At 43.7% G+C, this 14,213-nt stretch overlaps 1 protein-coding gene across 1 annotated transcript; it reads right to left on the bottom strand.

Annotated features, from left to right (window-relative positions):
* Positions 1 to 6,502: 6,502 nt before the first annotated feature.
* Positions 6,503 to 8,424, bottom strand: LOC123402318 (7-deoxyloganetin glucosyltransferase-like). Its single transcript, XM_045096221.1, has 2 exons — positions 7,872 to 8,424; positions 6,503 to 7,515 (listed from the first exon to the last, which is right to left on the bottom strand). Exons 1-2 carry the CDS (start codon positions 8,422 to 8,424, stop codon positions 6,584 to 6,586), a joined length of 1,485 nt encoding a protein of 494 aa, XP_044952156.1. The 3' UTR covers positions 6,503 to 6,583.
* Between the last annotated feature and the right edge of the window lie 5,789 nt (positions 8,425 to 14,213).

Here is a 14,213-nt window from a genome sequence, read left to right as displayed (position 1 = left end):
CTACTGGTCCTCGCTACGTTACTTTGCCTAGGCTTGTCCCTTGCTACCAAAGGGATTGGGCCACTTTGGTGCTGTTGTCACTGCTGCTGTTACTTGTTACTTTGTTGCTGCTGTCACTACTGATGTTACTTGTTACTTTGCTGCTGCTGTTATTGCTCCGCTGTTACTTGTTGCAAGACTTTGTTGGCACTAACATCCCGTCAACAAGGCCTTTTCTAGCGATGTTGCCAAGGATTGTCAAAGCTTTTTCTGGCACCGTTGCTATCGTAATACCTTGCTACTGATACTTTGCTTGCAGACACTAATCTTTCAGGTGTGGTTGAATTGACAACTCAGCTGCTAATACTTGAGAATATTCTTTAGCTTCCCCTTGTGAGCGAATCAATAAATTTGGGCTGAATACTCTACCCTCGAAAACTGATGCGATCCCATATGCTTGTGGGACATCAGCGACAAGAAGATCATGCAGTGGAGGAGCTCACCAGGGCCGACGAGCTCGGGGCGGCGACGATGACGGGCTCGGGGCGGCGATGAGGACGGGTTCGGGGCGATGGCGATGGGCTCGGGGCAGCGGTTAGGACGGGCTTAGGGGCGACGACGACGACGAGGACAGGCTAGGGGACGGCGCGCGACGACGACGAGGAGGACTGGCTCGGGGGCGACGGCGAGCTCTGGCACCCTGACAGTGTCGGGGCAAATGGGAGAGATTGGGGGAAATTTCGACAACTCCCGCCTTATATGCGAAAACCTTTGGTCCCGGTTGGAGGCACAAACTGGGACCAATGCCACCCTTTCGTCCCGGTTGGTGCGGCAAACCAGGACTAAAGGTCAATTTTCAGCAGCCCAAAGGGTGGGAAGAAGAGACCTTTAGTCTCGGTTTGTCCCACAAACCGAGACTAAAGGGTGGCATTGGTCCCGGTTGGTTCCACCAACCGACACTAAAGGGTGTCATGGTTCCCGGTTGGTGCCACTAACTGACACGAAAGGCCTATGCCTGCCACAGCCACGGTGCAGTTAGATGTTTAGTCTCACCTCGCTAGCCGATAGAGCTCGGGAGTGCTTTATAAGCGCTGTTGCGCACACCCTTTCGAGCTCCTATCAACTACAGGCTTTCGGATCTAATCTGTCACTACGTGTGGACCTATTGGGCCTTCTGCGGGCCTGAATCCTGACCCAACTATCTGGTTGGGTTTCTAGTCGTATTCACGCCATGGTGGCCTAGTAGGTGGCAATTTTTTTAAATCTAGTTTTTTGTTTCCTTTTTTACTTTATTTATTTTATTTTGTTCCTACTTATTGTTTTTCACTGATTCTTTTTTGCTTTTAGCTCACAAAAATTATAAACTTCCTCTTAGTGCCACTAGTTTTCAAAATTGAATATTTTAAACTTGAATTTTTTGAAATTTGTGTGAACCACCAGTTTGTGAATAACTTTACTAAAAAATAGATTTTTGAGTGATTCTTTTTCCTACTATTTAATATTAATGTGTTTTATTATTATATTCAATTTGGTAGGTTTTAGGTTATTTTAAATGTTTGTTTTAATTAAAAACAGATTTGGTTATTTTAGTTTTCTATTATAGTTTCTAACAAAAAAATTGTTTCAACTCCAAACAAAAACTCGTCTGTTACAAAAGGGATTTCATTTTTTTGAACTTATTTGAACTCCACACTTTTTGTGTGTTCAAAATGCACTATTCAAAGCAACATCATCAATTTTCAACACTTTGTGACTTCATTTGGTATTTTTCATGCATTTACTGATTATTTTAGCTAAATACCCAGAAATTGAAAAGCAGTACAAATGAACTCTCAATAGATTGAAAGTTGGCATGGTATCATCATTTCCCTCACATAGCATGTGCTAAAAAGTTGATAGGGTTGCGACAAAAACTGGTTTCATACGAAAACTCATCTGTTACAAAAGGGTTCCATTTTTTTGAACTTATTTGAACTCCAGACTTTTTTTGTGTTCAAAATACACCATTCAAGGCAACATCATCAATTTTCAACAGTTTCTAACTTCATTTGGTATTTTTCATGCATTTGCTGATTTTTTGAGCTAAATGGCACAGAAAGTAAAAAGCACTACAAATGAACTCTGAATAAGTTGAAAGTTGGCATGGTATCATCATTTCACTCACATAGCATGTGCTAAAAAGTTGAGAGGGTTGCTGCAAAAACTGGATGCACTTCGTGTACAAATCGAACAATCTCTTTCGAAGTATCAAGGTTTCATAGGAAAAATCATCTCTTACAAAAAGGATTTCATTTTTTTGAACTTATTTGAACTCAAGGCTTTTTGTGTGTTCAAAATGCACCATTCAAAGCCACGTCATCAATTTTCAACACTTTCTCACTTCATTTGGTATTTTTCATGCATTTACTGATTTTTTGAGCTAAATGACCCAAAAATTGAAAAACACTACAAATGAACTCTGAATAGGTTGAAAGTTGGTATCATATCATCTTTTCAACCACATAGCATGTGCTAAAAATTTGAGAGGGTTGCAGCAAAAACTGGATGCACTTCGTGTACAAATTGGACAATCTTTTTCGAAGTATCATGGTTTCATACGAAAACTCATCTGTTACAAAAGGGATTTCATTTTTTTGAACTTATTTGAACTCCATACTTTTTGTGTGTTCAAAAAGCACCATTCAAGGCCACATCATCAATTTTCAACACTTTCTGACTTCATTTGGTATTTTTCATGCATTTACTGATTTTTGAGCTAAATGACCCAGCAATTGAAAAACACTACAAATGAACTCTGAATAGGTTGAAAGTTGGCTTGGTATCATCATTTCACCCACATAGCATGTGATAAAAAGTTGAGAGGGTTGCGGCAAAAAATGGATGCACTTCTGTACAAATCGAACAATCTCTTTCGAAGTATGAGGGCTTCATACGAAAACTCATCCGTTAGAAAAGAGATTTCATTTTTTGAACTTATTTGAACTCCAGACTTTTGTGTGTCAAAATGCACAACTCAAAGCCACATCATCAATTTTCAACATTTTCTGACTTCGGTTGGTATATTTCATGCATTTACTGATTTTTTTAGCTAATTGACCCAGAAATTGAAAACTACTACAAATGAACTCTGAATAGGTTGAAAGTTGGCTTGGTATCATCATTTCACCCACATAGCATATGCTTAATAGTTGAGAGGGTTGCGGCAAATACTGAATGCACTTTGTGTACAAATCGTACAATCTCTTTCGAAGTATGAGGGTTTCACACGAAAACTCATCTGTTACAAAAGGGATTTCATTTTTCCGAACTCATTTGAACTCCAGACTTTTGTGTGTTAAAAATGCACCATTCAAGGCCACATCATCAATTTTCAAACACTTTTTGACTTCATTTGGTATTTTTCATGCATTTACTGATTTTTTTGAGCTAAATGACCCAGAAATTGAAAAGCACTACAAATGAACTCTGAATAGGTTGAAAGTTGGCATGGTATCATCATTTCACCCACATAGCATGTGCTAAAAAGTTGAGAGGGTTGCGGCAAAAACTAGATGCACTTCGTGTACAAATCGGACAATCTCTTTCGAAGTATGAGGGTTTCATTTTTAATCCTTTTCAATTTCAGGGTCATTAGTTTCTACACGAAGTTAAGAGGGTTACATAAAATGCATGATACCCTGAAAAGTACCAACTGAATTTAGAAAGGTCTAAACAATTCAAATTTGGAAACTATAATGGCACAAACAGAAACTAGACATAAATTGGTCCAAGCAGTACATAATAATACTCGTCCAAGCAGTACATAATAATAGCTAGCACAGATATATATATATATATATATATATATATATATATATATATATATATATATACAAGTGTTCGTCGTTGTGAACACTACTCGTCTGAATCAGAAAGTCCCCAAGCTGGTGCGAGGTGACGCTGGCCATAGTTCATGATTCGAATCTTGCGGTACAACTCGTATAAAACGTATGGATCTTTTGCTTCATACTCAATGCTGATAGCGTCAAGTGGGGTCCTCTCCCACTGTTCGTGCTCATACTTTGGGAATTTGGTCTTCATATCAGCATACTCCTCGTCGATCAAGGTGACTGCCATATGAGCCATCGAAGTCCTCTCATGTTGAAGCCTGAATATGTCTTGGATATCAATGTGGCAGTCCGCTGGTATCTCAATACCAAAGTTGTGCCTCATCTTGAGCTTGTCGTTCCTTATATAAACGCTAGAAAAACGTATGCCGCTGCGAAGGAAGTCCATGAGTTCTGGACAATGCTTGTCACTACTGCAGCAACAACAACAAATTAAAATGGAACAAATGTTACATACTACTGTAACAAGGAAAAATGTTTCACTACTAAAGAGAAATTTATCTTTAGGATTCAAATGGAACATATTGCTATCATATGCAATTTTTATGTAGTATGAATCGATCAAGAAACACTATATCAAATATGACATATATATATATGTTCTTCCATGGTTTTGCCAATATGCAACAATATATAGAAACTGCATATGGCTATCCAATGGAACCTAGAGAGATCACTATATGCAATTTTCATAACCTTGGATCAAAGAAAGCCTCAAAACTTACCAATGGAAAATTGTTTCACTACAACTAAAGAAAATTGATCTTTATAGGATTCCAATGGAACATATTGCTATCATATGCAATTTTCATATCCTATGAATTGATCAAGAAACCATCAATTAACTATCCAGTGAAACATATATAGAAATTGCATATTGCTATCCAATGAAACCTAGAGAGATCACTATATGTAATTTTCATAACCTTGGATCAAAGAAAGCCTCAAAACTTACCTCGCCCATTGGAAGACCATGACATGGAGTTTGAAACATAGTTGGATGACGACAACACCTTGTTGATTGGCCGTGTACTCCAGATCAAGCCCCAAGAAATTCTCATTCTGCTCCGCCTCTTCGAGCCATTCGTGGAAATAGGAAAGAAAACGCGGCACCTCCGTGTTGTTGTTCGTGTACAGGACATCGAGTTGGGTCGTGCCAGTGTGAGGACCTCTCTGAAGCGAGTGGTTGGCATGGTGAAAGAAGAGAAGGGAAGAAGAGATGGGAAGAAGAGAGGAAGAAGAGAGGAGTGCAAGAGAGGAGAAAAAAAGAGAATGGCGAGAGACTCTGCTTCGGTTGTGCTTTTCATCGCTGGAAACGACGGGGGAGACGAACCGTTTGGACCTTTAGTCCCGGGTTGAGCCATCAACCGGGACTAAAGGGTGATACGAATGGTCGCCACCACCACTTAGTCCCGGTTTGAGCCACCAACCGGGACTAATGGGGATACGAACGGTGATACAAACGGTCGCCACCACCACTTAGTCCCGGTTTGAGCCACCAACCGGGACTAAAGGGGGATACGAACGGTTGTCGGCCTATTGATCCCGGTTCGTGTTTGGAACCGGGACCAAAGGGATGAGACGAACCGGGACCAATGGCCCACGACGCCCAGCCGGCGCCCTACCCTCACGACCCGGAACCAATGACACCATAGGTCCCGATTCGTGTGTGAACCGGGACTAATGGGATTTCAGACCCTGGACCAAAGCCATCTTTTCTACGAGTGTCTGTTAGATCACCCATATAATACACGGGTTGTGGTATATTATAATGTACCGTAAAATCTCACTATTTTTACTAATCAATTTCCACAAGCTAGTAAGCCCTCATATATATTATAATTTCAATACGGTTGATCATATGTTTCACACTTAGTGATCTACATGCAAGTTTTTATTATACGGAAAATCAAAGGAGAAGCGCCGCATCCTAGCTCTTCCATGCGGCGGTTTACGCGCACATGCAAGAATCTTCTATCTCATGATTACGTCATCGCATTAAATATATTTTTTGAATTTTAAAAATGATTTATCTCACAGATTAATAATTTGATTGAAGATTCGTTTTCATCGTTAGGTTCGTCTCGACGAGACCTTTAAAATAAGATCTCATGTTGACATGTTTCGTTGATTTTTTTTGTCGTTTCTAGTTGCCACATTTATTTCATCATAGTTGTCATCTTACGGATGTACAGTTGTCATAAAAATTATACATAATTACCGGGACAATAAGTTTTACTTTTTAAGAATTGCAGCGTTATGTGAAGCTAAAAAGGTTATTAAAGCACTAATAATAAGCAAGTAAACGCATGAACCAGCACAAGTATAATGAATCAAGTTTTTTAATGGGGTATATCGACATTCATAAACCTGATAACCAAGTTGATTTAATGTGAGAACTATGTGATAATAATCCGGCAAGTACCGACGAAAACAAAAGTTATAAAACATGTCGACATGAGATCTAGTTTTGAAGATCTCGTCGCGATAAAGTCAGTGGTGAAAACGAATCATTAATTAAGATAACGGTTTGAGAGATAAATCTTTTTTTAAAATGCAAAATTAAAAGAATACGTAATGATGTCATCTTACATGGGTGCAAAAATGGATGGAAGGAAGACGCCCCATGAAAAGACTAACATGGGGCGCCCAGGGACGGCCCCGTCCCCTAGTAAAGTCTTTTATTATATCCGTCTTGTATACATGGGAAGATCTATCTATTCCTTACTAGGCAGGAGCACATCATGGATCAGCCCGTTGAAATTGCGGTGAGATGAACCGCCGGGCTTGGCCGCCAAGATTGCCTTCACCCGCCATTTCTCCGCCATCTTCCTCATCTTCTTCCCACTTTCACCTTGCATGAGTTCAGTGATAAGGCCTGTGACGGCGTTCCGCTGGACATTGCTATCGATCTCCATGCCGACGCCCCACTCGTTGCATTGGTACCGGCAATTGGTAAGCTGGTCCGAGAAGAAGGGCCAGCTGATGACTGGCACGCCGCCGCACATGCTATCCATTGTCGAGTTCCAGCCGCTATGTGTCAAGAAGACGCCTACAGCCGGGTTGTTCAGCACCTCCTGCTGCGGGCACCAGGACGCCATGAACCCGCGGCCTGCCGTCTCTGCCATGAACTCAGGAGGAAGCACCGCCGCGTCGCCTTTGACGAGGTCACGCCGGATGATCCACATAAACTGCTTACCGCTGTTGGCAAGCCCCCACGCGAACTCCAGGAGCTGCTCCTTGGTCATGACCGTGATGCTTCCGAAGTTTACATAGACGACGGAGGCAGGCTCTTTACCGTGGAGCCACTGGAAACACTCCTCCTGCTCTTTCCACAGACTAAGGCTACCAATGGTACTTGTCGAGCGCGGGGCTAGTAGAGTGAGCGGGCCAATCGTGTAGACCTTGGGTCTGCCGAGGAGCGCTTCCATGGCCTCCACTGCCTCGCCCTCGAGGTCGTCAAAGCTGTTGACGATTACGGCCGATGCCCCGACCGCACTCTCCGTTACTTTGATGGCATACTCCACCATGAATTCGTCGGGGTTCATGCTGCGTATGAAGCTCGGGAAGTCCCTGAGCCTCATGTTCCTCAGCCCCGGTAGATCCTCCACTGGGGTGTCAAGGTATCCATCAGTAAGTTGGTTCACATCTGCAGTCCATGTACACAAAGACATAAATGGGGAGGAGAATACAGCTCGCGTTATTAGTTGCACGATGTATGTACTGTGTAAGTGGTTTCGAATTTCAGTTTCAAAAATATTTCTGCTCTAGCCGAAATCAGTGAATTTTGGTTATTTCTGCCTAATTCAGCACTGAAGCTTTCACATGCATTTAATTGAAATCGAACCAAATATTTAAATAGGTATTTGAGTCAGCGTGTACAACGTACGGTGATGGCTCAAATACTTTGACTGAAACAGTATCTACCAAAATGACACTGAATATCACCCGACGTGAGATAACCCAAAAATTGTACAGTGTTCAAACTTCAAACGACATGTGTACCTTGAAGTGGGACGATGCCACGGTCGATGAGGAGCCGAAAATAACGGAACCCGAGATAGCTAACCGTACTTGCCGTCCAAAGCTGGACATAGGGGACATCTAGCTCTTTGGCAGCATCCATGGCGAAACACATGAGGAGGTCTGAGACAACGCAAGTCACAGGCGGATGGCCTCCTGTGGAGGCCGCGACATTGAGCTCGGCGAGGAGGCAGCGGAAGGGGCCAAGGCAAGTCTCCAAGGTGGACTTGCAAAGCGACGGGATGTCCTGCGTGACATCGTCATCCACGTCGCCCGACGGCTGCGGCAAGCCATCGGGGATAGTGGCGAAGCAAAAGCCCGGGGAGCCAGCCAGGGCGGCGGCGCCGCGTGTGCGAACAAGGCGGGCGTGGTTGTACTCGGAGTTGACGAAGGTGACGTGCAAGCCGTGGGCGTGGAGCAGGTTGGCCACGCTGAGCATCGGGGTGATGTGCCCCTGCGCCGGGAACGGCAGGCACACGGCGTGTGGCTTCTCCTCGCCTGCTCCTTCCATTGGATTTCTGCAGGTTTGGTTCATGGACAGGCAGACCGCAGATGGGCTGTTTTGTGCGTGCGTGTATACCGTATACCTATATAAAAAAAATTCCTGTAAATCAAGGTGGGGCGAGCGCCACACCTCGCCCTACCAGGAGCTCCGCCTGTGGTTCATGCTCCAAAATGTCGACTCTTTTGTGCTTGTTTTGGTTGGTTGTAAATCAAGTTGATCTGGATATGGATAGGGATATGATTTGGCTTTACTCTTTTGTTGTCAGGGATCCGGTACGGCCTAATCATAGGAATAGGCCAGTGCTCTGCGTCGGCCTATCGGTCGAAACTTTCGGCCGGCCGCGGGCCGTACGATCCACCAATCCCGGACGTCCGTACCGTTGGATCTTCATGCAATATTTTCTTTTTGATGCAGCAAAATTCGTTGCGATGCAACAATTTTTTCAACGGTTGCAATAAAAAATAAAATTTATAGTAAAAAAAAAATCTACGTGATCATAGCAAAAAAAGAAGCTGATGATGCGTGGTAGCAAAAGTCAAACGCCGGTTCTAACAAATATCTACGTGAACGTGTATGCAACTTTTTTAGTGAACGGTTGCAGCAAAACATGATGCCGGTTGTAGTAAAAATTAACACGGTTGTACCAATTAGCAAAAAGTAAAAAACATCGATTGTAACGAAAAATCCGATGATCTGAAGTTGTAACCAAACGTATATGCAGCTTTTTTACTGGACAAATATAGCAAAAAAACGCTTGCAGCAGAAATGACGCTGGTTGCAACAAATTTAGACGAAAAAATGTTGCATCCACTGACCAGCGAAACACGCGCGTGCGAAAAATATTGCATGACCCGCACGTGCGAGGGAGTGACCGGCACGACGGTTCGGCCGACGCGCCGTATGGAAACGTTTCCCCATAAAAATAATGAATGTGACATCAACAGCTCAGGTATTAAGACGTCTTGGCTGCATGTAGTTAGTGAACAATTTGCATTGCTCATTATAAGGCGCCCGGATTTTTAAGGGCACAACTTAGAGCATCTCCAACGGCAGCTTAAAAAATCCGTGTCCAATAAATTTTTTAGCGCGTCACTGTAGCAGTTTTGAAGCGCGGGGACCGGAGCATCTTCAACAGACGCGCGCTAGTGCGGCGCCCAATCCAGTCCGATCCAGCGGTCCCATCTGGAGCCGTTCAGAGTTTGCTGCGCGCGCAAGCCGGCGTACCAAATATGCTGCGCGCGATAGCGTTTTTGAGCGCGCGCCAAAAAAATTTAGCGCGCGCAGCGTTTTGCAGCTTTTGCTGGAGCAGTCCGACGTCCAAAAAACGAATCTTTTAACGCGCGAAGCAGTTTTTAAGCGTCTGTTGGAGACGCTCTTATGTATCTGATGTCGATAGCCCTAGTGCACACCCTCATCCACGGGCCATTCAACCTCTTATTATTTTGAGCAAATAGGCTCACAAAAATTAGTGGATATCACCAGGAAGAAGCACTGCTAAAGAGTCTTCGTGCTGCTGTACTGGGGAGTTCTCATAGCTCCAGGCATTACTATTTTTAAACCAAAAAAATATATTTGCCTCATATATTAAATAAGATGGGAGAACAGAGTTTCTAAGAGCTTACAACGCACACCTCCATTTAGAAAGAGATTACTCTTCCGGCATGATTGAACGCAACTTCTTAGCCCCGGCGGCTACCCAAAGGGCCACCTCGTCTTTGATGAGGGCTAGAATTACAAACGGCGAAGGACATTTGTGACCGAACACACGAGAATTACGTTCATTTCAAATGATCCAAGAGATGAGAAAGGGCAAGGAAGGCCAAAGCCTTTCGGTTGGGAACGGACGGGTTAGAGACCGTGATCCACCACTCCTTGACGGACCCAAAAAGATGCCAGCTTCGTCGCACATATAGGAGTGCACTTTTTCACACCAGTTTTAAGTTGTTACCACATTTTTGATACACCTTGATACTCGACATGTACAGGAGATTGGCTAGGGAGGTGTGCGAAGGAAGGTGAAGTTTTAGGCGTTGGCACAAAGACGGTAGAAAGAGATACTGCGTATTGTTGCCCTTCCAGGCACAAAGACTGGAGGGAAACTAGAGTTTCTCCCAAATGAGGATGTGCCCATCGGGAAAAAAAAAGAGTAGCACATGCATCCATGTGCGCCTAGCTGTAGGATGCAGAACTACTCCCTCCGTTCCTAAATATAAGTCTTTGTAGAGATTTCACTAGTGGACTACATACGGATGTATATAGACATACTTTAGAGTGTACATTCAATCATTTTGCTCTGTATGTAGACATCTAGTAAAATGGCTTAAAAAACTTATATTTAAGAACGGAGGGAGTAATTAAGAATGTGAAAGAGGTTATTCTTTTGTGCTTGTTTTGTTTGGCTGTGAAACAAGTCGACCTGGATATATGAACTAGAGGCTGGGGCGCCACTTTGAAATAAATCTATTGAAGCGAAAAAAAAGGAGAAATAAGAGAACATAAGCTGATGCTTAAATGTGATCGTAAACTTTTATTTTTTTGTAGTGCGATGTGTTGATCTGTTGATGACATCCCACCAAGTTAAGTGATTATGTACTTTCCCTCAGCAACAATCTAGAAGGCAACATTATAGATCCGATCTTCTTGGTTGTTAAACTGAAAGTAATGCAATATCCTAATCTTCAAGCGCATTTCATTCATCTTCGAGCGCATTGCATCCATCTTCAAGCGTTGTACATCCATCTTCAACAACATCGCATCGATCTTCATCTTGCGATCATCGATGACATCGGCGACATGCAACTCCAGTTCCATATTCTTGTCCTCAATTATTTTCAATTTTTTCTTCGAGTATTTGTTTTCTTTTTCAACCAAATTTAACTTCTCAAGAAGAATTTCTATGTGCATTAGAATTTTCGGTTCACATACCTCCTAGATTAAAAAATATATGTTACATTGGTCGTCATAATTGTCATAAACAATAAATAAAACAAATAGTTATAAAAGATAATATATACCACACCCAATCATAGACACGACGAGGGCCTACGGAGGCCGATACCAAAACCATCGTACTATATAATAACAAAAAAAAGTAAGTAATTTATACAAGTATGTATCTAAATCATACAAGTAAGAATTTTTTTGTTCCTTTTAAAAAGAAGACAAGAACAAGAGGCTCACCACGGTGGTGCTCGCGACGAGATCGGCGCGGGGCGATCGACAATGGTGAGGACGGACACGGGACGGCTCCCTACACATGTGCGGACTCTAAGAAGTTAATTTAAGCATTTCAAATGAGCTAAACTAGCAGTGACACATGAAAGGATGAAGTAGTTAACCTTTTAAAACATTTGTGGAGTTGGTGCACGGCCAAACGTAGACAAATATTGAGGAAAATGGAGTTTGGAGGTCGAGTTTGGAAAGGAGAAAGCTTAACTAGTGTGGCTCGTGCATTTCATCGAACACGTCAAGTGCATGAACTAGAGTGGCAAGGGTGGCATATGGCATGGGCACAATTCAACCAAAAAACAGAGGAGAGTGGTAGGGGCGACGGTATATGTAGGCAGAACTTTAGTCCCGGTTTTTGTCTAAAACCGGGACTAATAGCCTACCCTTTAGTCCCGGTTCGTGCCAGAAACCGGGACTAATGATCCGCGGCACGTCACATGGGAGTCGCTGGCTCTTTAGTCCCGGGTTTTTCCCCGAATCGGGACTAGTGAGGTGAACCGAACCGGGACCAATGCCTGGCATTGGTCCCGGTTTTGGTTTGAACCGGGACTAATGGTCTTTCGGCCCTTGGACGAAAGACCATTTTTCTACTAGTGATCATAACACTCAACATAGGAGTTGGGTTCGCAAGGTTATTCAAGCAATAAAATATCATTCTAGTCAAGTCAAAGATGAAGGAATAATCATACTAATGAGGATCCAGTCTAGAGACCATGAGACTAAGCCAGAATAACTAATGGTTTAACACTAGTGGAAAACGGGCCTTTGGCCTGGACCCTTTAGTCACGGCCTGCCTCTGGGCCGGGACTAAAGGCCCGGCCACGTCGCCCCAAATCGCAATGCCTCCCACGAGGCTGTGGTCCCGGCCCGTAAGGAGCCTTTAGTCCCGGTTTGTGTCTCAAACCGGGACTAAAGGGCTACGCGGTGTGCAGCCCGCATGTGCGCCACCTTTAGTCCCGGTTTGTGTCTCAAACCGGGACTAAAGTCCTCTGCCTATATATAGCACAGCCCCCCTCTCCCCTCTTCCTTGCATTTTTCTTGGATGGAAGAGTGTGGGTGTGTGCTAGCTCTCCATTTTTTTATGCACTAGAGGTGTTTGTTGAAATGTGTGTTAGAGCGATGCCGCTTCTGTTCACCGAACACAACTACGATATGAGATGCCCGAGCCACGCTTAAACCTCTTCCTCTTTATTTCTACTTATTCTAAAAGGTTAGCAACTATATTTCCTCGTTTAGACCGTGCGGTACTAATTTTTAGGATTGTGATTGTATTTGATATACTATTGTATAACGCAGATGAGCCATCCATGGATGTACGGTGATCGACGCACAGCCGCTTACAGAGAAGGCGTGCATTCTTTTCGAGATGCAGCCGATGCGAACAAGCATGGTGGTGGCTATATGTTTTGTCCATGTGTTGAATGTCGGAATGAGAAGGATTACACTTCCTCAAGAGTCATTCAGAGCCACCTGCTTCGGTCCGGTTTTATGTCGGGCTATAATGTTTGGACCAAGCACGGAGAAAGAGGGGTTATGATGGAAGACGACGATGAAGAAGAAGAGAATGATGATGACAACTACCGATCTATGTTCCCTGAGTATGATGATACCGCAATGGAAGACAATGAAGAAGAAGATCAGGATGAAGAACGGGAACCAGATGAGCCCGCTGATGATCTTGGCCGGGTCATTTCTGATGCACGGCGAGGTTGCGACACAGAAAAGAAGAGGTTGCAGTTCGAGCTGATGTTACAGGACCACAACAAATTGTTGTACCCAACTTGTGAAGATGGCCAGAAGAAGCTGGGTAGCACACTGGAATTGCTGAAGTGGAAGGCAGAGACCGGTGTGACTGACTCGTCATTCGAAAAGTTGCTGGTACTGATGAAGAAGATGCTTTCAAGAAAGAACGGATTGCCCACCAGCACGTACGAAGCAAAGAAGCTTGTCTGCCCTCTAGGATTAGACGTGCAGAAGATACATGCATGCCCTAATGAGTGCATCCTCTATCGTGGTGAGAAGTACGAGAATATGGATAAATGCCCGGTATGCACTGCATTGCGGTATAAGATCAGAAAAGATGACCCTGGTGATCTTGAGAGCGACCCACCCAGAAGAGGGTTCCTGCCAAGGTGATGTGATATGCTCCTATAATACCACGATTGAAACGTCTGTTCAGAAATAAAGATCATGCGAAGTTGTTGCGATGGCACATGGAAGATCGTATGAAAGACGATAAGTTGAGGCACACCGCTGATGGTCGGCAGTGGAGAAAAATCGAGAGAGAGTTCCCGAGATTTGCAGCTGACGCAAGGAACTTATGGTTAGGTCTGAGTACAGATGGCATGAATCCTTTTGGGGAGCAGAGTTGCAGTCACAGCACCTGACCCGTTACTCTATGTATCTACAACCTTCCTCCTTGGTTGTGCATGAAGCGGAAGTTCATTATGATGCCAGTGCTTATCCAAGGTCCAAAGCAACCCGGCAACGATATTGATGTGTACCTAAGGCCATTAGTTGATGAACTTTTATAGCTGTGGGCCGAACCAGGTGTACGTGTGTGGGACGAGCACAAACAAGAGGAATTTGAC

This window comes from Hordeum vulgare, chromosome 6H (assembly GCF_904849725.1).
Source record: "Hordeum vulgare subsp. vulgare chromosome 6H, MorexV3_pseudomolecules_assembly, whole genome shotgun sequence".
NCBI lineage: Eukaryota > Viridiplantae > Streptophyta > Magnoliopsida > Poales > Poaceae > Hordeum > Hordeum vulgare.
The sequence above is the reverse complement of the archived record's forward strand: the minus strand, read 5'-3'. Positions and strand labels throughout refer to the sequence as shown.

Coding starts and splice junctions, on each gene's coding strand:
- LOC123402318 (XM_045096221.1), bottom strand. CDS start 8,424: ATGAACCAAACCTGCAGAAATCCAATGGAAGGAGCAGGCGAGGAGAAG. Junction 7,516..7,871: donor TGGCATCGTCCCACTTCAAG/GTACACATGTCG, acceptor CATGGACTGCAG/ATGTGAACCAACTTACTGAT.